Source organism: Pelophylax lessonae, assembly GCF_965119305.1.
Source record: "Pelophylax lessonae genome assembly, chromosome: 1".
NCBI lineage: Eukaryota > Metazoa > Chordata > Amphibia > Anura > Ranidae > Pelophylax > Pelophylax lessonae.
The window spans coordinates 813,490,639-813,515,697 of NC_138768.1; the positions used below are offsets into that span (position 1 = coordinate 813,490,639).

General features: G+C 48.4%; 1 protein-coding gene across 1 annotated transcript in view; it reads right to left on the minus strand.

Annotated features, from left to right (window-relative positions):
- TACC3 (transforming acidic coiled-coil containing protein 3) overlaps positions 1 to 25,059 on the minus strand; it is a 93,700-nt gene that overhangs the window by 25,111 nt on the left and 43,530 nt on the right. Inside the window, exons 5-10 of the mRNA XM_082273912.1 lie at positions 13,140 to 13,215; positions 12,871 to 13,063; positions 10,270 to 10,325; positions 10,013 to 10,137; positions 9,837 to 9,939; positions 8,392 to 8,538 (exon numbers count right to left, since the gene is read on the minus strand). Of these exons, the coding sequence (XP_082130038.1) occupies positions 8,392 to 8,538; positions 9,837 to 9,939; positions 10,013 to 10,137; positions 10,270 to 10,325; positions 12,871 to 13,063; positions 13,140 to 13,215 (700 nt within the window). The remainder of the gene's footprint in view (positions 1 to 8,391; positions 8,539 to 9,836; positions 9,940 to 10,012; positions 10,138 to 10,269; positions 10,326 to 12,870; positions 13,064 to 13,139; positions 13,216 to 25,059) is intronic.

Here is a 25,059-nt window from a genome sequence, read left to right on the forward strand (position 1 = left end):
AGCTAATGCTGAGACCTGACCCTTGATAGTACTCAAGGCCAGTTTCTGCTCAACCCCTTGTTGCAGAAAAGCTAATATTCGACTAACTGAATAAGACCGTGGACGGAACCCCAGAGGTTCACACCATGCAATGTAGGACTTCCATGTACGATGATAAATCTTTCTGGAAGTCGCTTTCCTTGCTTCAACTAGAGTAGGAATAACTGAAGCTGACAATCCCTTGTCCTTCAGCACCTGGGTCTCAATAGCCAGGCCGTTAAAGCCAGCGATCGTAAAGCAGGATGGAAGATCGGTCCCTGAGACAGTAGGTCCTCCCTGAGAGGACGTCCCGCCACCAGTCTGACCACGTCGGCGTACCAAGCTCGACGAGGCCAGTCCGGAGCTACCAGAATTACTGGAATTCCTTCCTCCTCTATCCTGCGAAGAAGTCTTGGCAGTAACGCGAGAGGAGGGAAGGCATACATTAGCTGGTATTGCCCCCACGGGGCGATCAGTGCGTCTGCGGTCTCTGCTAGAGGATCGCGGGAGCGAGCCACGAATCTCTGTACTTTCCTGTTGAATCGTGATGCCAACAGATCCACATCCGGGGTGCCCCACCGTAGGCACAACTGGTGGAAAACGTCTGGATGGAGGGACCATTCCCCCTGATCCAGAGTCTGACGGCTGAGATAATCTGCCTGCCAATTCTCCACCCCCGGAATGAACACCGCAGAGATAGCTGGAACAAATCGTTCCGCCCAGCGAAGAATGCAAGCCACTTCTTTGGCCGCTCGGACACTCTTGGTGCCCCCCTGGTGATTGACATAAGCCACGGCCGTGGCATTGTCCGACTGGATCCGAACCGGGCTGCCCTGAAGCTGCTCGGTCCAGTGAATCAGACAAAGTCTGATCGCTCTCAGTTCCAATACATTTATCGGCAACCTGGATTCTTCCGGGGACCAAAGTCCCTGGACAGATAACTGACCGAGAATTCCTCCCCATCCGGATAGACTGGCATCCGTGGTCACTATCGTCCAAAATATTGGCAGAAATGACTTTCCCTGGCTGAGCATCGGAGACCGAAGCCACCAGACCAGAGACTCTCTGGTCTGTTTGCTCAATCGGATCTGATTGTCCAGGGATTCCGGATTCCGATTCCATCTGAGAAGAATCTCTTGCTGAAGAATTCGGGTATGAGACTGGGCAAATGGGACTGCTTCGAAGGAAGCCACCATCAACCCCAGAACCCTCATGCAAGTCCGAAGGGAAGACCAGCTGTTGGATAGTAACAACTGGATTGCTGATTGAATCTTTCGGAGTTTCCCTACCGGAAGGAAAACTCTTGTCCTGACTGTGTCTAGAATTAGACCCAGATATTCGAGCCTCTGGGTGGGAACCAGAAATGACTTTTGCTGGTTCACCAGCCACCCGAATTCCTGTAAAGAAATCATAGTAATTTCTATGTTTTGTAGCAAGGTCTGAGGAGACTCTGCATGAAGCAGAAGATCGTCTAGGTAACCAAGAATCGATATGCCTCTTTGGCGCAGTAGTGCCAACATCGGGGCCAACACCTTCGTGAAGACCCGAGGAGCCGTGGCGAGACCGAAAGGTAACGCCACAAACTGATAGTGGTTCTCTTCTACGGAAAAGCGTAGAAACCGTTGATGTCCTGCGAAAATGGGAATGTGAAGATATGCGTCCTTGATGTCTATGGACGCTAGGACATCCCCTGGATGCAGGAAGGCTGCTACTGTGCGAATGGACTCCATTCTGAATCTTCTTATGTTGACAAAAGAATTGAGTGCCCTCAAGTCCAGAATTGGACGCACTTTGCCCTCTTTCCTGGGTATTGTAAATAGGTTTGAATAAAACCCTTGAAACCGTTCTGTCCAAGGAACGTGGACTACCACTCCTTGTTGTAGTAAATCTGTGACTGCTCTCCGCAGATCTTCTAAACGATCCAGGGATAGTCGAATATTGGAAGGGAAGAATCGCGCCGGTGGGAGAGATCGAAACTCGATCTTGTACCCTGACCCTATTCTGGAAAGCCATGGATCCGGGAACCGGCGAAGACGTCCCCCCACCCCAGTTATGGGTGGGGGCGCACCTTCAGGCTTTGGACGGTTTATCTTCAGGTCTGGAGGGGGCGGGCTTTTGCTTGCCCGACCAACGACCCCTGACGCCTCCTGCAGGAGCTTTGGAGGACTTAAATTTTTCACCCGCGGGACGAAAAAACCTCTTGTGAGCAGAAAAAGAAGGCCCTCGTCTTTGACGAGTTCCTTTACCTTTAAAATTTTGCGGTAAAAAGGTGCTCTTTCCACCCGTGAGATCCTTAATGATCTCATCTAAGTTGGCTCCAAATAGACGCTCTCCTAAAAAGGGGATATTAGCCAATGCTTTTTTGGAACCTTGGTCGGCTAACCAACCTTTTAGCCACAGTGTACGCCTGAGAACCACTGCTGAGACTGATGCTCGCGCCAATAATGGAGTGGCGTCTAACGCCGCATCACACACAAACTGTAACCCCTGTATCATTTGTTCCAACAAATCTGATACCGCCTGAGGGACCTCTTCTAAGTCCCGGCGTAACCACTTGGTCCATTCAGTTACAGCCTGTGAAACCAGACCAATAGCTATTATAGGTCTGAAAGCTGATCCAATCAAGGAAAACATGGTGCGAGACAGCTTCTATCTTGCGATCCACTGGATCTTTAAAAGACGGAGCGTCTTCTAGAGGAATAACCGTGGCTTTATTCAATCTAGCAATTGGTGAATCCACCACAGGTGGTTCTGTCCATTTCTTAATGAGGGTTTCCTCAAACGGATAACGCCTGTTAATGCGTTTAGAAATAGTAAAAGTGCGTTTTGGCAGACACCATTCTTCTTCGATTGGATTGCCAAAACATTTGGGCAATGGAAAAACCTTCGCCACTTTGATGCGTTTTTTAGTCCCAAAAGGGATTTCAGTTTCAGCTATTTCCGACGGAATACCCTGTAATCTTAAGGTTTCTTGAACAGATACAATGAGTGCGTTTACGAACGCTTCCTCTCTGGCTATGGCTGATGCCGAAACATCCTCCTCACTGTCTGAAGAGACAGTACCCGAGACACCAATCCCAGATGAAGTACCTGCAACTGCAGAAATAGGCTCAGAGTCTGAATCCGAGGTTTCAGATAATAAGGGGTTAGGCGGGGGTCGCTTTCTTGCGCCCTGTCCCTGACAAGCCACTTCCACCCGGGACACAAAAGTTTCCATAATAGCTGACAATGATTCAATCGTCAGTGGGGTGCTGGAGGATCCTGCAGACCCCTCGAGGGGATCCGGAGGAGATACATGAGTGGCAGGGTCCATGTTAATTCAGGACACCTTTGCCAGAAAAACAAAAAAACTTTTTTTTTTTTTTTTTATGTGTCTCCCCCTAGCGCGATAGCGCCCCTCAGAGTACCTGCTTCTCGATCCCCACAGAGAGAGAGGGACCCCCAAGGCTCACCAACCGATGCAGTGAAGTTTCCAACCAACTGCAGTCAGCGTCTGTCTTTTACAGACTGGAAGGAGCTGTTGCTTTTTCCCGGGTAGAAGGACGTGGCTCCGCCCCCTGTGTACGCCTTCCGGTGTTCCCAGCTCTCCACGAGGTAGCTGGGCTCATGAAACATGGCCGCCCCCATACAAGAGACATAAGACTCCAAAAACATGGCGGCCGGCGTGACCTGAGGACATACATGCACTTGGTCTACGGCAAAATGGCGGCGGACCGCCGAAATCGTTTTCCCAGCACATCCACCTGCATCTCTGCTAAGTGGCGATATATGGATCTACAGGAGATACACTACAAATAAGGTAGGATTATACCTCCTATGTCTGCTGTAATGTTACAGTCTGCTGGGTAGAGTGTTAGCTCTCAAACCAAGTCCACTTCCCACAAACACATACTGTATTTACAAGGGGGACTTCTTAGTGTCAGATATATACTGACCATGTATGGAGGGGCCCATAATTCATACTGCCTCATAACGAGGAAAGAAAAAAGGGAACGTTTACTCACCATACCAAACCGACAGGCACCCTCTCTACACAATACCCTCTCCACCGGGGTGGGGGGTTGTGGACCACTCCGGACGCCTCGACTCTCTGGTTCCTGGCGTCCAAGCGAGACTTTTAACTCGCAAGGTCAGTCCCTCCACTGGGACTCCGTCGCGGCCGACCCAGCGCGGAGCTCTGGTCTGCACGCGCTCGTAGGCAGAAACCGGGGTGACCACTGGATCTCAACATCCAGCCCGTCGCCCGGCCCCGCATACTTACTTGAATGTGTCGCGGCCGACCAAGCGCAATGCAATGGTCTGCGCGCGCTCGTAGGCCGGCTGGGGTGACCACAAGTGTCGCCCAGTCCGGCGTTTTTGCTGTAAGATCTCACAGGAAAAAAACACTGGAGAAAAACTACCTAAAAAATGTTTTCTCTAAAGAAAAACTCCTGCCAGGACCAAAAGATCCCAGCAAGGAACTTAGGTCCTAACTCCTGACTAGACAGAAAAAAACTGATTCCCTGTAGCAGAGAGAGGGAGGATATACCCTCAGGGACTGCCCCTAAGGTGGAGCCAGAACGTTTTGTCTTTCTGCCTAGTCCTACTCCTGCGGAGACAACATAACCCAGCTCTTGAGAATCAAGAAGACTACGTCTGTCAATGAGCGATAGAGAAATGACCCTTAATTGAATAAGCCTGCATAACCGTCTGTCTGATCAATCTGGAAATAGTCGCAGCAGACGCAGGCAGCCCTTTCTTTGGTCCATCGGTGAGGACAAAATAACGAATATGTCACAATGTCCTCATTTAAAAATGGAAACCACCTTCAGAAGGAAAGGCGGATCCGGATAAAGTACCTCTTTATCCCTATGAAACACCAGACAATGCCGCCAGTGCCAACACCCGGCGCGCAGAAGTGATACCCACCAAGAAGGCCGCCTTCTGAGAAAGTAAGCAGGGGAATCTCCCGAATATTTTCAAAATGTGGTTTCTAGAGAATTAACAGCACCAAATTAAGATCCCAAAGTGGCAACAGAGGTCGCACCGGAGGAGCCAAATGTCTCCTCCTCCTCCCCCCCCCCCCCCCCCGGATAAAACTACGTACCAGGGAATGGGTGGCTATTGGCCTTTGGAAAAAAAATTGCCAAGGCCAAAACTTGACCCTTGATAGCACTCAAGGCCAAATAGATCTTTCTAGAAGTCGCTTTTCTCGCTTTAACCACTTCAGCTCCAGAAGGTTTTACCCCCTTAATGACCAGGCCATTTTTTGCGATTCGGCACTGAGTTACTTTAACAAAAAATTGCGCGGTCATGTGACGCTGTACCCAAATACAATATTTTCAAAATGTGGTTTCTAGAGAATTAACAGCACCAAATTAAGATCCCAAAGTGGCAACAGAGGTCGCACCGGAGGAGCCAAATGTCTCCTCCTCCTCCCCCCCCCCCCCGGATAAAACTACGTACCAGGGAATGGGTGGCTATTGGCCTTTGGAAAAAAAATTGCCAAGGCCAAAACTTGACCCTTGATAGCACTCAAGGCCAAATAGATCTTTCTAGAAGTCGCTTTTCTCGCTTTAACCACTTCAGCTCCAGAAGGTTTTACCCCCTTAATGACCAGGCCATTTTTTGCGATTCGGCACTGAGTTACTTTAACAAAAAATTGCGCGGTCATGTGACGCTGTACCCAAATACAAATTCCCCCCCCCCCCAAGAGCTTTTATTTGGTGGTACTTTATTACCACTGCGGTCTTTAGATTTTGCGCTATAAAAAAAAAAAAGCGACAATTTTGAAAAAAGAAAAAAAAAATCATTTTTACTTTCTGCTATATAAACACTCCTAATAAAAAAAAAATCTATTTTTTTTATTTTATTTTTTTTTTTATCAGTTTAGGCCGATTTTGTATTCTGCTACATATTTTTTGTCTTGCGCAAAAGTTATAGCGTTTACAAACCACGGGATAGATTTTTTATTTTATTTATTTTTTTTATTAGTAATGGCGGCGATCAGCAATTTTTAGCAGGACTGCAACATTGCGGCAGGCAGATCGGACCCCTAACATTTGACACTTTTTGGGAACCAGTGCCATTAATACAGTAATCAGTGCTAAATAACATGCACTGTTACGGTTACTGTACACATTACACTGGCAGGGATGGGGTTAACACTGGGGGTAATCAAAGTGGTTAATGTATGCCTGTTGGTGCTTACTGTGTGGGGGGTGGGGAGGGTTGGGAGGTTATGTGACAGACACAGATCGGGGTTTCAGCTTAGCTGAAACTTCTAATCTCTCCCTGCCTGTCTGACCGTAGACTCGCCTGCTTTGTTTACATAAGCAGGCGGGTCTTCTGTCAGTTTATCTGACGATCAGAGAAACTGACAGAAGACCCGCCTGCTTCCCGCTGTGTTTAGATCTACGCGATTCTGCGCAGCCGAGCTGCCCTGCTGCAGTATATCTGTGGTGGGCGGTCCGCAAGCAGTTAAGCGGAGTGGGAATCACAGAAGCAGACAATCCCCTGTCCTTCAGCACCTGGCTTTCAACAGCCAAGCCAGCGACCGTAGAGCAGGATGAAGGATTGGTCTTTGAGACAGCAGATCCTCCCTGAGAGGACGTCTCCAAGGAACGTCTGCGACTAGCCTTGCCAGGTCGGCGTACTAAGCCCTACAAAGCCATTCCCGAAGCCACCAGAATGACCGCCTACTCGATCCTGCGAAGAAGTCTTGGCAGCAACTTGAGCAGAGGAAAAGCATACATGAGCCGATAATGACCCCACAGAGACCCCAGCGTGTTTATGGCGTCTGCCACAGGGTCCCGAGAGCGGACCACAAACCTCTGCACTTTCCTGTTTCTCCAAGACGCCAAAAGATCTACGTCTTGAGTGCCCCAGTCCTCGTCCGGTGGACTATGTCGTGGCCGACCTAGCAGGGCTGGGGTGACCACTGGATCTATATATCCAGCCCATCACCCAGATTCTGCATAGTTGCTTGTAGATCTCACAGGAAATAAATCAAACTAAAAAAAAAACTAACCTGAAAGAAAAAAAAGAAAAAAAAAAAAAAGAAAAAAACTTGCCAGGACCAGAGATCCCAGCAAGGAACCAGGTCCTTACTCTTGACTAGGCAGATTAAACTGGCATCCTATACCAGGGAGAGAGGGTATACCCCCTGGGACTGCCCATAGGCATAGCCAGACCTTTTTTCTGCCTAGTGTCCTACTCCTGTAGGGGGCAGCATAACCCTACTGCATTTGAGAACAGAAGACTGCGTCCATCAATGAACGATAGAGGAATCAATACGCCCTGCTGACACCACCAATTGTGGAAGAGCGTTCCACAGCCTTAACACCCTGACAGTGAAAACCCCCCTAAGCAGCTCAAGGTTAAACATTCTCCTCCAAACACATTGTGTGGCCACGTGTCTTCTCACTTCCTGAGACCGAATCGTTTTTTTTCCTATGCTGGGATCACCGTTCAGGTATTTGTATATTGCCATCATATCTTCTCAAGAGTCTTTTCTTCAGAGAGAATATATTTTAAACAGAAGAAAAATGAAAAAACAAAAAAACACACACACGGTGGTTCTTCAACTAGGGTTAGGACTATTGCAGCGTTTGTGCGCAGCAGGCTCATTTCTTATGTTTTAAGATAGGATTGTATTGCCTCTTACTGGGAGGGTCTGTATATGTATACTGGGAGGGTCTGTATATGTATATAATAAAAAAATTATTATATATAATGTGGCAGTGGGGGGAGGGTGCAAACAAGCGGAGCTTCCCTTTTTGGGTGGAGCTCTGCTTTAAAGGATACGTTCATTTTTTTTTTTTTTTAAAGAAAAATGCAAGTTCGAGAGATATACATACATTTTTTTTTTTATTATATACATATACAGACCCTCCCAGTAAGAGGCAATACAATCCTATCTTAAAACATAAGAAACAAGCCTGCAGCGCACAAACACTGCAATAGTCCTAACCCTAGTTGAAGAACCACCCCATTTAGGTAATCGGCTTGTTCTATGGCAGAACACACTGAAATTTGCAGAATCCATGTAAAAAAGGTAGGAAAAACCCATCCCGAGAGTAGATGGCCTTCCTGGAAATTGCAACCACTATAAAACCAGGAACAAACTAAACTTTAAGGACTTTAGGGCTAACCTGCATTTTGAAACATTGGACAATGCAGTTGGGTGGGCAAACTAAAACATTGACCAGCTAACATCTATTAAATAAAAGAAAAAAAATGTGTGGTCCAAATCTAAAAATTGGCATGAGTTTCTGGGGCAAATTTAGGTCTGAAACAAAAAACCAACACCAGTATTTCGATGGAAATTGAAGATGATTTAGACACCGGGATTGCCATGCATATCTAGGTTATCCATCCTAGTATGCCACTCACCTCTTTCCGAACATTCTCTATAGCAGCATCCATGTCCTTCTGGCTGAACTTGAGAACTTCAACAATTGCCCCCACATCAGGCGGTATGAGGAAAGGGTCAGAAGCAGACAGTAAATCCGAACTGTCTGGAATTAAAGGTGCAGTGTTCTGGGGAAGATGGAAAAGTATTTAGACAGGTCGGCTGTACAAGTAACTGAACACCTCACCGGAGAAGCTGCTGTTTAAACAACAACTCACTGTTACTACAGCAACAAGGAATAAAGGAAAGCCACTACACACAGAAGGTGACAAAGTACCAGCAGCTACAGGCCAAGACGAACTACTAGCAGGGAAAATTCCCTAGTTTATCAGGACATATTTGCTTTAGTACAGACAAGATTGCTTGGTTAAAGGGTGTCTGCCATTGCTTGCATTATATGGAGGAAGAATTGAAAAACATCAGTTTTACGTTTGTATACCTTTTACTTTTCCTTAATAGATTTAAAATGTTCGTTCTAGGTCCATGGAGATCTAAGCTGTGGACGATACCAACTATCCCGCCGACCCTTACAACAAAGGACAGCATGAGTTTTTAGTGATATCCCCTGCAGAGCTAAAAACTGAAGTGATCCCACCTGATTTGAGCCCTGGTTCATACGGTTGTGATGCAGGAAATAAAGCAAATCCTGTGTTACCCACATCGCATACGAACGGCGTCCATGCAATCTGCTGAGGGTGTCTAATTTTAATGAAACCCCCTAAACAGATCACAAAACGCAGTGCGATTTCCAGAATCGCATGGGTGTGAACATTAAGCGATGCGATAAGGTGGGGGAAGGGTATCACACAGTGAACGGCTGTGCAGCAGAGGCCTGTCAGGGCAAGTCTGATTATTGGGAGAAGAGTACACTTGGCATATGAAGTGTAGGGGGTTACATAGTACAGCAGGCACCTATCAGGAATATGAAGTGTAGGGGGTTACATGGCACAGCAGGCACCTATCAGGAATATAAAGTGTAGGGGGTTACATGGCACAGCAGGCACCTATCAGGAATATGAAGTGTAGGGGGTTACATAGTACAGCAGGCACCTATCAGGAATATGAAGTGTAGGGGGTTACATGGCACAGCAGGCACCTATCAGGAATATAAAGTGTAGGGGTAACAAATGCTTTAACAAAGTAGTAGCACACTAGTGCAAAAGAGGGGGAGGGAGAAAAGATACACATCAAACTCTGCACAGCTTTTTTGGTTTATACAGCCCTAACATATTATAGTAATCAAGTGGGCTTTAAACTGAGTGACACCGTGCCACCTGCAGCTTCAGAGTGCCCAGAAAAGCCACAGGGAAAAGAAAAAAATCCCACACATCCAAACTGGTTATACAAGCAATTCTTTTTCACTCATACTATAGCAATTGTCTAACACCTGCAGGCATTGTGACACCAGAGTCAGCACAGTACTTACAGTTACAGTAAACGTCCCCAGAAGGTCGAGGCCTTTAGGCTTCTCTTCAATCTCCAGGGTGGAGGGGTACGTTGGTTTAGGTAAGGCTCCAAAGAACTCCAAGCTGCAATCGGTAGAGACATGTTAATAAAGGTATCTGGTGTTTAGGGAAAGGGAATAGATGGCGCGGCACCTACTTGTTGCGCAGAGGTAAATTACACATCAGGTCACGGTCTGAAGCTGAAGCTTTCTTCGGAGACTCTCTCAGCAGCGGATCGAATTTCAGATACAAGGACTGCTTCCTCAGAGCAGAATCTTTAAACTTAGACAAAAACACAAAAGCCACTTGAGATAATGCCAAGGCACATGGCAAACGCATTAACAATAGACTGAGAAGATGTAAATTATGTATGGAGGAATGCTTGGAACAGGTGGGACATGAGAGAATACTTACTAAAGAGGTTCCAAAGTTCTCTAGATAATCAATTTCTATTGGCTGGTCAAATCCAACTGCAAAAAAAATAGGGGGCAAATGAATTCAGTGTTAAAGCGGAAGTCCAGCCTAATACTTTAAATTCTCCCCTGCAATCATTAATGTGAGCGGAGTTCAGCCTTAAGTGTGAAAAAAAAAAAAATTCCTAGTTTTTCTACCTTTATTCTGCAGTATACAGTGCTGTCACATGACTTCGATTCATCCACCTGCTGAGTCCAAGAGCAGCAAGTGGGTGTGGTTACTAAAAGCCAGTGACATCACTTCCAGGGAGGAGGGGCACTGTTCCTGTGTAGCCAGCGGGCATATACAGAATGGGAGGAGCTGATCATACGTTCCCGCCCAGTGTTCTCTCATTAATAAGGATGCATTGTACATACTAATTCAAATGAAGAATTAATTTACACAGGACACGGAGGGGGGGGGGGGGGTGCATGGTGGTCAGTGTAGCTAGAAGTGCTCTGGGGTCTCAGCTCCAAGTCTACAATGATCACTATGCATTAGAGGATTAGTACAGGCAACCACGCTAAGTCTACTTTTACACTAGTGTGACTTGTCATGCGACTGTGGACACACAAAGTTGCATGACAAGTCACAGCCCATTGATTTCAATGGCTCCCGTTCCATCTATGAGACTTTGAAATCAGCAACTTTGAAAAGGTAGCTGCACTACTTGATGCAACTTTTGATGAAACTTTGATCCAGAGAGTGTAAAGTTGGATCAAAGCAGCACTCAAAAGTCGCACTGTAGCCCAGCAGCTACATTTCCACTAGTGTGAAGCCAATGCTGTGCGATTTAGAGTGCGACTGAGTGCAGCTTTGATTCAACTTTATACTCTGGATCAAAGTCACATCAAAGTAGTGCAGGTACCTTTTCAAAGTCGCTGATTTTCTAAGTCGCATAGATGGGAAAGGGTGCCATTGAAATCAATGTTATGTGCTGCTGGAACCATGAAGTGGCCATAACATACTTCTAAAGCTGGCTCTCTCCCTTCCTCTGAGAAGCTGCTAGCCTAGATGAGGCTATGAAGACAGGAGGAGGAGAGGGTTTAGGCCGGTCTAGGCATATCTGTCAAAGATTGACAACATTTTCAGGAAGTGAAAGACAGCTTAGCAAATTCAGATAAAAGGGAGATAGCGTTTTCAGTGAACAGGAAGAAACTTTTTCTAGCTCTGACTTAAGCTAGACAAGCAGCTAACCTGAAAATAGCAAAGATATTTAACATACGATTAATAGGAAAAAAAAAATACATAAATCATTTTTGACTGGAGTTACCATTTAAAACATTTGAAAAATACCAAAGCAATGTAAAAAGAGAGGCATAATGGTAGACGCTTGTTAAATGTACTAGTAGATTTCACATTAAAGCCAAACTCCAGTCAACACTTTATAATCAGTTAAACAGTTTTCCTTCTGGGATACACGTTTTACATAAAGGTTGATCATTGTTAAGCATCCCAGCCAGTGGTAAATGGTTTGTCTCATCCCTGTAAAAAACAGCTCTAAGGACAACAGCGGGAGAGATCAAGATAACCCTCTGACGTCAGCAGGGAGGTCACGTGACCACTGTGCTTGCTGCTCAGCCCCTCCCACTGTAGCCTTTAGATCAGGGGAGAAGAGCAGCCGAAGGTCAAGTGACCCTCCAGAAACTGAAATAAGGTATTTACAGGGTCAATTGAATAAAAACCATGTACACAATGTAGGATGGCTTAATAGAACAGAGGGGCTTGCAGTAATCATTACTAACTTTATTGCCAGCTACTAATAGTGGCAGAATGGAAGGGGGGGGGGGGGGGCGCCGAGGAGACACACACTGGGGAGGGGGCAAAAGGAGAGCAGCGGGATGACAGAGGCATGTAACCTGACCAGAGAAATCCTGGATCAGCCATGATTACTGTGGTCAGCACACTAAGGGAGGACACAGGAACAGGCAGGGTCAACCAGGTTTTTCACAACAGAGCGGGACAGATTAGACAGCACAAACACTGATGTTTAAACTGCTATAAAGTAACAGGATATTTTTTTTTTATTGGTTACAAACTCTGACCAAAAAGAAAAATACAATTTTAGAAACACTAGTGAGAAGTCACACTAAGTCAGGACTAAACCCTGGCCTTGAATAATGGGGAGGGTTTCCAGAAGTCCAGTTTTACTATTTGCATATATAGAGTCCCTATGGATCAATCAAAACAAGTGGCAGGAGTGTAGGTAAGCAGCAATTAGCAGGTAAGAGCAGAGGTTAAGGAGGTGAACCAGTGACAATGTTGGGATTCCCCAATCTGCCCCAATGACAAATGGCTCTGAGCGAGTAACAGCCGAAAGCCAGCTGCACCTGTCCCCTCCAGCCCAGTGCTCCAGTGAGCAGAGACGACCGAGAACCGAGTGATAAGGGGTCATGCGATCGCTCAGTTCTCGGCCATAACGTCAGCATGTGGAAGTCTGTGTAAAGCTGCATGTGGAAGTCTTCAATAAGCTTGATCTCTCAGCATGTGTCTTAGAAATCTCCATCATGGTCTGCATTGACAGCTGACAACCACCTAGAGAAATTAAAGGGAGGGACTCACAATCAGTAGCTGGCTTAAAGTCCATCTCCTCGACTGGTTCTAAGGCAGCACTGAAATCCATATCCAGGACACCATGCTGTGCGTTTGAGACAGTCTTCAGGTCCGGCAATGCAGGGTTAATCTGTGAGGGATTTTCAGCAACAATGCAAGGGGTCTTGTCCTCTTTAACCTCATTTAAATCAGAGCTTTCACCCTAAAATGGAAGAGGTCAACAGTAAGGCGAATTGTACACAAAGCCATCCAGAAATGAGAGGTGGCTATAACCATACCTTGTGTTCCTGAGAAGTAATCTCACTGCTTATGTTCACAGGATTGTCCTCTGTCACAGGGCAGTCTTGGGGAAGCCTGTAACATGCAAGCAGAATTTACTAGAATACCTAGCCTCAGTGTATGCTTACCTATCCAGGAGCAACTAGACACTAGGATTTGGTAATATTGGTAGATTGAGCCATTACAAAATTAGATTTTACAAAATGGTGACTGAGATGGCATTACAAGTTGTGCCACTTCTATTTCTTCTAAATAATTTCTAGTTTAATAAAAAATTAAACTAATAGGTCTGTTTTAAAGCCATGCCTGCCAAGTATTACAGAGATTAAAATTACCCCCTTCCCTGATAATGCCTTCCGTTTGTTTCCCTCCTTCCCACCATCTTTGCTCAGGTATCATTCAGGGATAGGACCTGGTTATTAACCACATACAGACTACTGTATGTACATGTACACGTACATGTACTGTGGCAGGGTGGCCCTTCCAGCGCGAAATCATGTACATGTCACATCACGTCATCATTTCCAGGCCTGGGGTGCGCATGCGTGCCGATGGCAACCTGCTCCCGCTGTGATTGGACACAGCAGGAGCCAGTCAGCGTGTCCGGCAGGCCAGATGTCCGCTGGCACCCAGCGATCGTTCGAGAGCAGAATGGCAGCCTGCCTGCGTAAACAAGGCGGATCGCTGTCTTGTGACAAGGGAAGACAGATCTTGGGTTTCTGCCAAGCAGGAACATGGATCTGTCTTCCCCCTGTCAAAGCATCTATTAGGGTCACTGGTCCCCTAAAGTGTCAGTCATTTAGTGTCAGATTTGTCCGCCGCAATGTCGCAGTCACGCTATAAGTCGCTGATCACTACCATCACTAGTAATAAAAAAAATTCCATATCATCCCATAGTTTGTAGACACTAACTTTTGTGCAAAGCAATATACTCTTATTGGGATTTTTTTTTTAACCAAACACATGTAGCAGAATACATATTAAGGAAAAACTGGATTTTGTACTTACCGTAAAATCCATTTCTCTTAGTCCACCAACGGACGTAGCTGCTGCTTTATTCATAGACGGTTGGGTAATTAGCCCCTCCCACTAGGAGTGACCAGGCAGAGCCAAAGGCTTTGACACGCCCAGGAGGCGGTACCCCCAGGCTATTTAGCCTCGGCCTCACGGTTTAGTTGCAAGCAGTGGAGAATAACCAAAAACCCTCAGAAAAACAGGGGTGGGAGCTTCATCCGACGGTGGACTCAGAAATGGATTTTACGGCAAGAATAAAAATCCCATTGTCTATATCGTCCGACGGACGTAGCTGCTGCTTTAATCAGACGGTTGGGACATCCAAAAGCTGAGGGGGGTGGGGGAAAAAAAAAAACCAAAGAAATGCATTTCCCACAGCTAACATAGCCAACAATAAAACATGGAGCCCAACAACAACTGCGGCTCAAATGTAACAAAACCACAAAGGAGGAGAGAAAAATAGATCGCTCCTACACGGTGGCCTGCAAAACCTTGCGGCCAAAGGACGCATCTGCAGATGCCAGCACATCCGCTCTGTAAAATTTGGTGAATGCGTGTACTGACGACCAAGTGGCCGCCTTACAAACCTGCAACACCGACGCTTGATGGTGGAAGGCCCAGGAGGCACTCAACGCCCACGTAGAGTGAGCAGTCTCACCACCGTTGTCTAATCCATCGAGAGATGGTTGCCGCAGACGCAGCCTTACCATTTCGGGGTCCATCCGTATTCACAAAGAGTCCGACTGACGAAAGGACTCAGTAACCTCCAGATACACTCGTATAGCCCGAACCACATCCAAGTAATGCAAAGCAATTTCTCTGGGATGGGAAGGTTTCGGACATAGTGACGGAAGCACCATGTCTTCATTCAGATGAAAATCAGAAACTACCTTAGGCAGGAACGATGGATTAGGTCGTAACACCACCTCATCCCTATGGATCACCAGATAAGAACGGCAAGACAACGCCGCCAGTTCAGACACACTACGAGGTGATAGCCACCAAAAAGCCAACCTTCTGCGACAAGTTCAAGAAATGAAATGCGCCTAATGTTCTCAAGAGGATGCTGAAGAATTGACAGAACCAAATTAAGGTCCCAAGGAGGCACCAGGGACCTCCTGGGGGGAGCCAAATGGTGAACCCCCTGAAGAAAAGTACAACTCAAAGTGAGTAGCCAACGGACGTTGGAAATACACAGCCAAGGCTGAGATCTGACACTTAAGCGTGCCCAAAGCCAAGCGTTGGTCAACCCCTTTCTGCAAAAAAGACAGGATTCTGCCGACCGCAGAACCTAAGATGTAGGTGGAACGCCTCACACCAAGCAATGTACACTTTCCACGTACGGTGATAGATCTTCCGAGAAGTGGACTTCCTTGCCTTGAGCAAGGTAGGGATCACAGAGTCGGACAGACCCCTGTCCTTTAACACCGTGCTATCAACAGCCAAGCCGTTAAAGCCAGCGACCGTAAAGCAGGATGGAAGATGGGACCCTGCGATAGAAGATCTTCCCGCAGACGAAGTGCCCACGGACCTGCCACCTGTAGCCAAATCATCTCGGCATACCAGGATCTCCGGGGCCAATCTGGTGCCATCAGAATCATCGGAATCCCCTCCAGCTCGACCCTGCGGAGCAGACGAGGCAAGAGTGAGCGGAGGAAACGCATAAAGGAGCCCATACTGACTCCAGGGAGCCACTAGGGCGTCCACGGCCTCAGCCAGAGGATCTCTGAACTGAACCACAAACTTTTGAACTTTTCTGTTTTGCCTGGAGGCAAACAAATCCACATCCAGGGTTCCCCACCAGATACACAACTGGTGAAACACTTGCGGATGCAGGGACCACTCTTCCTGATCCAGGGTTTGCCGACTCAGGTAGTCCGCCTGCCAGTTGTCTACGCTGGGAATGTACATGGCGGATAGGGCTAGAACGCAAGTCTCCACCCAGCTCAGAATGTCTGCTACCTCCAGAGCCGCCAGGGCACTCCTGGTGCCCCCTTGATTGACATATGCCACGGCCGTGACATTGTCTGACTGGACCCGGACAGGACACCCCTTGAGAGCATCCATCCAATGGAGCAGGCTCAACTTGATTGCTCTCAGCTCCAAAACGTTGATCGGAAGAGGTTGGATTCCTTCATCGTCCAGGTACCTTGAACAGCCAGAGTGCCCAGCAGTCCCCCCCCCCGCCCCCCGCAACCGGTCAGACAGGTGTCTGTCGTCACTATAGTCCACAACACTGGAAGGAAGGATTTTCCATGGAGAAGGTTCGGAGAGCTGAGCCACCAATGCAGGGAGTCCCTGGAGCTCTGACTCAAGCGAATCAGACTGTCCAGGGATGCAGGGTCCTTATTTCATTTGACAAGGATCTCCTGTTGTAGAAGTCTCGTGTGGGCCTGAGCATAGGGCACGGCCTTGAAAGAGGACACCCTCTGGCCCACCGCCAAACTGAGAAACCGTTGATGGGCCTTACAAATGGGGACATTGAGATAGGCATTCTTGATCTCGATCGAAGCCAACAGGTCCCCCTGATGCAGGAACCCCACCACTGATCGCAGGGACTCCATGCGAAGCTTCTGGACGCGCAACGGTTCAACAGTTTGAGGTCCAGGATTGGACGCAATTTGCTCTCCTTCCGGGGGAACGGTAAACAGGTTTGGATAAAAACCTTGAAAGCGTTCCGGATGAGGAACTGGGACAATCACACATTGTGACAGCAAGTCCCGAATTGCTTCCTGTAACCCAGCAAGACGGTCTGAGGACAGTTGAAGATTGGAAGGAAAAAAAAAAAGTCGGTCCGGAGGACGGGAACGAAACTATCTTGTACCCGGACTGAATCACCTCGTGAAACCATCTGTAGTGCAACAGAGAGGAGGTCCAGGGATCCGGAAAGAAACTGAGACGTTCCGTTCCCCCACCCCTAAAACTGGTGGGGGCGCCCCTTCAGGCAGAAGGGGCCTGAAGGTTTTCGGCTTCCCAGCCCACCGTATCCCGGTTCCTCCATCACCGTAAGCCTGTTTTGTTTGCTGCCAACTGGTCGCATAAAAAAAGACGCTTCTGAGCAGTAAAGGAAGGGCCTCACTTACGCTAAAGGGCCTTGTTTTTGGTTGAATGGGGAAAGGAGCGTGCTCTTACCCCCGGTAATCATGCTGATCAATTCATCCTGGTTGGCTGACCAAGACTTCAACCATATCACATGTCTGATAAGCACGCTAACCACCAATGCCCTGGCCGGAAGAACATACAGGTTAGCATCACATACGAATTGCAGAATCTGATAATTGGTCAGTGAGTTCCAGCATAGCCGACGGCAACCAAGTTACCGTCAGTGCCTCTCTCAGGGCCTTCACCCATTCAAACAGTCTGAGAAACTAGAATGGTAGCCAGGGCAGGCCTGAGAATATATCCCACCACCGTATACAGATGGCAAGGTAAGACCTATATACGAAGACCTATATACGTCTATCAGCCGGATCAGACAGACGAGGATTCCGCCACTGATAAAGCCGTGGAATACCACATATATGAGGGGGGGTCCACCTGAGGAGGAACTGCCCATTTGCAAAGATCCCTTCCTCCCGTTTGGGAACCGCAGGCGTGCACTTAGGTCGCCGCCACTGCCACCAGGGTGGATAAAACCTCTGGGCAGGGAAAAACCCTCACTGACTTTTTGCTCTGAGGGATCCAAAGGAAACTGAGTCCCCTTGCGACTAAGAAATCGCATCTGTGAGTTTAAGGGTGTCCCTCACTGAGGATATTAGAGCATCCACCATCGCCTTTTCCTGTGCTAAGGCGGATGTGGAAACATCCTCTTCCACGTCAACATCTGAATGCGGGGATGCATCCTCCAGAAGAGGGTCCGCGTCGCCAGCGACCAGGTCAGCCTCAGAAGCCGAGGCCTGAGAGGAGACAGGCGAGGGCGTTTCTTGGAAAATGCTGCTGCAATAACCTTGTCCATTTTCCTGGACATTTCTTGCATTACAGATAATAAAGACCGATCATGAGTATCAGATGCTGGCCCCAGAGATACATCAGGGGTGGCAGATAAACCTGAGGCGTCCATGTTATAAAGATGGCCAAGCAAATATGTGTGCACTACACGGAGCAGATAGGGATATGTGGAAACGCTGGAACCTGCACCGCAAGGGTTAAGTAGGGGACACTTGCAGGCCGGAGCGATGGCCTCCTGTAGCAGGGAAATCCTAAATGTACCACAGGTTCCAGCAAGTCCGCCGCCCCCGCGTGTACCCAGCCTTTAAGAGGGGACAGCTGCACACAGAAAGATACCAGGGAATACCTGAAGCCCCTCTGAGGCTTAAAAACCCCCCTGAAAAGGCAGCAGTAAAGGCCAAGTAATACCACTCCCCAAGGCTAGTTACCACACTAGAAAAGCAGCATGTCTTCACAGCGCGTATCAGTGTAAAAAGAAACGCCCATGGCTGCCCCACCCATTAGAGGCAGTAGCTTCCAGCTCTCTGCATATCCCCGGTCTCCGGCAAAATGGCCGCCGGCTCCAGTGAAGGGAGAAAACCCACAGGTTGCTGGGGCCTGTAAAAAGGGCGCCAGACCACAATAAAATGGCAGCACACGCCGCCAAGCATGCGGTGTCGGGCCTAGTAAGGCCCGCCTAGTCACAGGCGCGGGGGTCCTGGCGGAGGTCCACCACGGTGAAGACGCCCCCCACTCCCGTATCGGTAAAGTGCAACCACAACACACACCCCCCCCCCCCACCGTCCACTATCCTGCCTAGCACCCTCTGGTGCCTCACATAGGGGACCCCCCACTAACAGTGTCCCGGGGGTCCAAATCCAGGGTAGGGGGGAGGTCATGGTAGGAGGGGAAGGTCCCAGACGACCCTTCATAGTGAAGGGGGGTGACATGCGGAGTGGGTACCCGAGAGATTTGCTCACCTTGGAAAGTCCACCCCAGGCCCGCTAACCAGATAGGGGGACTGTACTTACCAGACCACGCTGCTGAGGATGGGCGTCCATCCTGACAGACTGCCTCTGCACGGTAGTGAGGGTGCTGTCAGCCAAGGGGAATGCTGGCATGCCAGGCGTGTGCGTCCCGGCGGGATGTTTCCGCAAGTCAAAACAAAATGGAGCCTACCTGGAAAAAAAAAAAAAGAACCAAACAATACACCCTCAAAGGGGATCAGGTCCTCTCAACAGCAGCCTGCAAACTTTGCGGCCAAAAGAAGCATCCGCAGATGCCAACACAGCCACCTTCTAAAACATTAAAATTTTGTAAACTGCGCATCGACGACCAGGTGGCTACCTTGCAAACGTGCGTCACCGACGCCTGATGACGGAAGGCCCAAGGAGGCACTAAGCGCCCTAGTAGAGTGCGCCTTAACAGGGAAAGGAGGAACCCGACTGACGGAATAGGCCTGAATCACTGTCTGATCAATCTGGAAATGGTTGCAGAGGACGAGGACAACCCTTTACAAGGCCCATCCGTGAGCACAAATAATGAGTGACTTCCTAAAAGACTCCATAGCTGCAAGGTACACCCCAATTGCCCGGACCACATCCAAAAGCATGCAAGGCAATTTCATTTGGATGTTTAGGCCAGGGACACAGGGAAGGCAACACAATGTCTGAATTCAAATGAAAATCAGAAAACCTTAGAAAGGAATGACGGACAGGGGCAAAGAACTACCTTATCTCTGAATCACCAGGTGAGGTGAAACGACAGGATAACGCCGCCAGTACAGACACCCTGCACACAGAAGTGATAGCCACCAAAAAGGCCACATTCTGGGACAGCATAAGCAGGGGAATCTCCTGCAGATTCTCAAAAGGAGGCTCCTGAAGGGCCGAAAACACCAGATTGAGGTCCAGGGCTTGACAAATTTGCCTGAAATCTAGGAGCCAGTTTTTTTTTTTTATTTTTAACCAACATTTCCAAAAAAATAACATACTAAATTGACACATAAAGACGACTAGAACCCCACTCTCCTCTATAGGGCAATCGAATGTAAACAGACTGTTTCCATCGGATGCCATCTGATCCGATCCATGGGATGGATAGAAAATAGAACCCCCATCCGTCTGTTTTTGGCGGACAGGATCAGATGGCGGCAGATTACAGCTCCATAGAGGAGACTGAACTGACAGGCGGACCCGATTAGACAGCCCATGTGAAAGGGGCCTTCGGCTGTGGCATGGCGATGAGGAAAAAAAAAAAATATATAAAATATATATTATATATATACATATATATACATATACACATATACTATACACACACACACATAAACTTTTATAATTGGAAAAAAAAAAGAATTTTTTTTTTTAATAAAAAAATATTATAATAAACCACACTCCCTGTCCACATGCCTTTAAGCAAAGGTAAGTGGACAGCGAGATGAAGCCTGCAAAAACTTCCGTCTCATCTCCTCTTCGGAAGGAGATTGGCAGGCATTGAGGACAGGCAGGGGAAACCGAGCCATTAGTGACTGCTTGTCAAACTCCCGGCCACCACAAGAGGGCGCCAGTTCCCCATTCTTTCGCTGAAGGGCGGCAAAAAGCAGCGGCCTCAATTATCGGATGGCGCGGTATTCTGCACTCGGGGAGTGGGTGGGGGGGTGCAAAAGGGACAGGACACCTCCTGCAGTGCACCCCAGGCCGCTAATTCTAGTCGCCAATGCAACCTGGCGCCCGGGGTTTGTCGAGCCCTGTTGAGGTCCCAAGGCAGGGACCGCACTGGAAAAACCAAAATGTCGGACACCCTGAAGAAAGGTACGCACCAGGGAGTGTGTAGCCAAAGGTTGCTGGAAGAAGACCGCCAAAGCCGACACCTGGCCCTTGATGGTACTCAAGGCCAATTTCTGTTCAACCCCCCATTGAAACTCAAGATCCGAGCCACCGAGAAGGAGCGAGGATGAACCCCCAAGAGAGACACCACGCAATGTACGACTTCTACGTACAATGGTAAATCTTCCTAGAAGTAGATTTCCTAGCTTTTAATAGTGTAGGAATCACTGACTCAGATAAACCTCTCTTTTAGCACCTGGCGTTCAGACAGACAAGCCGTTCAAGCCAGTGACTAAAAAGTAGGAAGGAAGATCAGTCCTTGCTCCCCGAGAGGAAGATTTAAAGGAACGTCGGTGATCAGCCGCACTAGATCGGCGTGCCAAGCCTGGAGAGGCCAGTCCGGAGCCACAAAGATGACTGGAATCCCTCGATTCTGCATAGAAGTCTTGGCAGCAGCTTGAGAGGGAAGGCGTAAACCAGGAGGATACTGACCCCACGGGGCCACCAGCGCGTCTGTGGCATCCGTAAGAAGATCCCTTGACCAAGCCACAAATATCTGCACCTTTGTTGAGCTGAGATGCCAACAGATCCACCTCAGGGATGCCACACCAGAGACAACTTCTGAAACACCTCTGGATGAAGGGAACACTCCCCTTGGTCAAACTCCTGCAGACTGAGGTAATCCGCCTGCCAAGTTTTCCACCCCGGGAATGTGTATGGTGGAGAGGGCTGGAACGAACTGTTCTGCCCACCTTAGAATGTCAATGGCCAATACAAGGGGAGGAAGGATTTGCACAGCCGAAGCGCCAGGGAACGATGCCACTGTGGTGGCCACCTGGGTAGGAACACTGGTCCTTTTCCCACCTAGTAGCGAGTTGCGCTGTAGTAACCCTGGTCTCTGTAAAAAGTAGACATTCCCAAATAGCAAAAATCCAAAGCAGGTATAGTAGTAGGGATAGCAAGTATAGCTTTCCCCCACAGTCGAGACTGAATGCTGGGGTTGATCTTGTTTATTGGGGGCCACATTATCTTGTGCAACAGCCCCTGCAAGGGGTTTCTGACTCATTACAGGGTAACCCCCCCTCCATGGTTCTCTCTGTACCCGAGAGAACCATTTGAAAGTAAACATCTAAAGTAAATTGTCTCAGGTACAGAACATGTACAATTGTTATACACCCCAAAATACACACAACACAATCAGGTACCCCCCTCAAGTCCTATATCCCCAGGTAGCCTGGATCTGAGCGCCCAACATATCCAAAAAGCGCTCAGATCCCACGAATGCAGCCGAAACGCACCCGGGGTAAAATTCTGACCAACCACACACACAAGGCTCCTGCCCAGAATAGTTCCATGAAACCGTGATGAGCGGTGGGTCTCCTTCAGGGGTACAACACCACAAGATGCCAAACATGGATATTAGCCCCTATACCAATTATGTGCCCCTCATTCGGGAGTAAGCTCCCACCGAACAGCGTTCCTTTCAGATGAATATGACCAAACAAAGGCAGAGATGGAGGTTAGGCGGTGTATGGGCGCTCGAGTGTCCGATTTAATTTCCATACACTCGACGACCAAACACCGATGCCTGCGTTGGCTGCTCAAGATGGCCACCACCACGTGTTCGTACATACGAACAGCAACTACCTAGCCGACCGCTTAGAATGCTGCCGTCACAAGTGTTAATGAGGTGTTGACAGGGGTGGAGTAGGTTAACAAGCAGCACACAGGTGGTCTGGTAGTTTGTGGTTTTGTTCGGTATTTGAGAAGATTAACATTTTAGGCGAACAAGGTATACTGGAGAATGGAAAAAAAGTTTAATAATCCAGGGAAAGGGTGATCTGTCACAGCCACCATATCAGGGACTCCTTTGTTACCGGACTCAGCTGCATCGGATTGTCCAGAGACTGCGGAATCTTGTCCAAGAATCTCCCTTTGCAGGGACTTCGTATGGAACTGTGCAAATGGAACCGCCTTAAAGTAGACACCATCAGGCCCAGCAGCCGCATGCAAGTCTGGAGGGATGACCTGCTTGACAGCAGGAGACGAACTGCAGCCTGAAATTTCTGGAGTTTGTCCAGAGGAAGGAGCACTCTGGCTAATGCTGAGTCCAGAGTCAGACCCAGATAGCCCAGCTTTGTGGACAGAACCAGAGCAGACTTTTGAAAATTCAGAATCTAGCCGAACTCCCACAGAGTTCGTATTGTGGTCTCCAGGTTTTCCACGAGACTCAGCTTGCAGAATGAGATCGTCCAAGTAGCCCAGCACTGCAATCCCCCGTTGGCGCAACAAAGCTAGCACCGGGGCCAACACTTTGGTGAAGACCCTAGATGAGACCAAAGGGTAACGCCAAAAAATGACAATGCTCCTCTCCCATGGCAAAGCGCTGTTGACCGACACATTATAATGTGAAGGTAGGAATCCTTGATGTCAATAGAGGCAAGGAAATCTACCTGACGCAAGGATGCCACCACCGTGGAAATGGACTCCATTCTGAACTTCTGCAGCCGCACAAAGCAGATCAGTGCCTTGAGGTCCAGGATTGGATGCACCTTGCCCTCCTTCCTTCAAACCTGTAAACCAATTTAAATAAAACCCCTGAAAACGTTCCAAAGTCGGAAAAGGAACAATCACCCCTTAAAGTACCAGGTCTTGCACCACCCAAAAGAGCCTGTAAGCAGTCCAGGGACAGGCACACGTAGGAAAGAAGAACCTTTCCGGAGGGTAAGAACGAAACTCAATCTTGTAGTCAGGCCATATGACTTTGTGGACTCCCTTGTCTTGTACCAAGGAAGTCCATGGGTTCGGGAACCAGTAAAGACGCGCCCCCCCCAGATACGGGTGAGGAGGCACCTTCATGCTAAAGTCCACAGATCTGGAGAAGCCTGCTCTCGATTTACCAGACCAAGGTCGCTTAGATCCTCCCGAGGAGGCCTTGAAAGGCTTCGATTCCTTGTCATTCCACCCTGAGGGACGAAAAAACTTCTTGTGAGCTGAGAAGGACAGGCAACATCTATGACAAGGATTCTTGCCCTTCCAAGCCTGCGGAAGAAAAGCGCTCTTCCCCCCCACCCCGCGAGACCCTTAATGATGTCATCCAGTGTAGCTCCCAACAGGCGATCTCCTAAAAAGGCCTTAACGGATCTTCCTTTTCAAGAAGTCTGGTCCACAGACCAACATTTGATCCAAAAAACATGCTCAAGGACCACTGCTAAAAACCAGAGCCTAGCAAGTAGGGGAGCCACCTCCAAAGAGGCATCAGTTAAACTGCAGCCCCTGGACCAACTAGTCTGCAAATGCAGGGAGTAGCTGCTTCCCCCTCCAAGTCATGGCGTAAAAGTTTAGCCCACTCGGTCAGAGTGTGCAACACCAGGGCAATGGTAAACAGCCAAAGTGTACATATTGCAGGCCACAGCCTCCACCTTCCAGTCAGCCAGATCCTTAAAAGGCCAGGGAGTCTTCAACAAGAATCATGGTTGCCTTTTTCAACCTTGAAACCGGAGGGAAAACCAGCTCAGATCGGGTCATCGGGTCCCCCCCCCCCCCCAAATAGCAAGTGGCTTGCTGTGGAACATTTAACAGGAGAGAGGGGCCCGGAGCACCAAAGAGGGGGATCCAGGGTGCTCAGTGCAAAACCACTTCGCAGAGCAGGCAAAAAAACCCATTTTAATAAGTTCAGATGTACGTAATCCCCTTTAAAAATGCTTTTACCAATGTAAACTATTTTTTTTTACAAGGAAATACCTTTTTTTCTTCTTTATTCATCCGCACTTCCGGGTCCAGCCGCCTATAGGCGATTACGTCACTAGGCGAAGCGCCTAGTGACGAAATCTAGCATTACACCGGCACCAGCTGTACTCAGGGATGTATTGCTTGAAGTCCACGCTCCGCCCCGCCTCCTCTCAGTGAGCGCAACGGGATGTAACGCTTTCAGTCCACGCTCACTGAGAGGAGGTGGGGCAGAGCACAGACTCAAAGCAATACATCCCATAGAGCTCACTGAGAGGAGGCGGGGTGGAGCGCAGACTCCAAACAATCCATCCCTGAGTGCAGCTGGTGCCGATGTAATAATGCGAGATTTCGTCACTAGGCGATGGGCTGCTGGGATTCATCCCAGCAGCCCTTGCGAATCGTGACGTAATAGCCTATA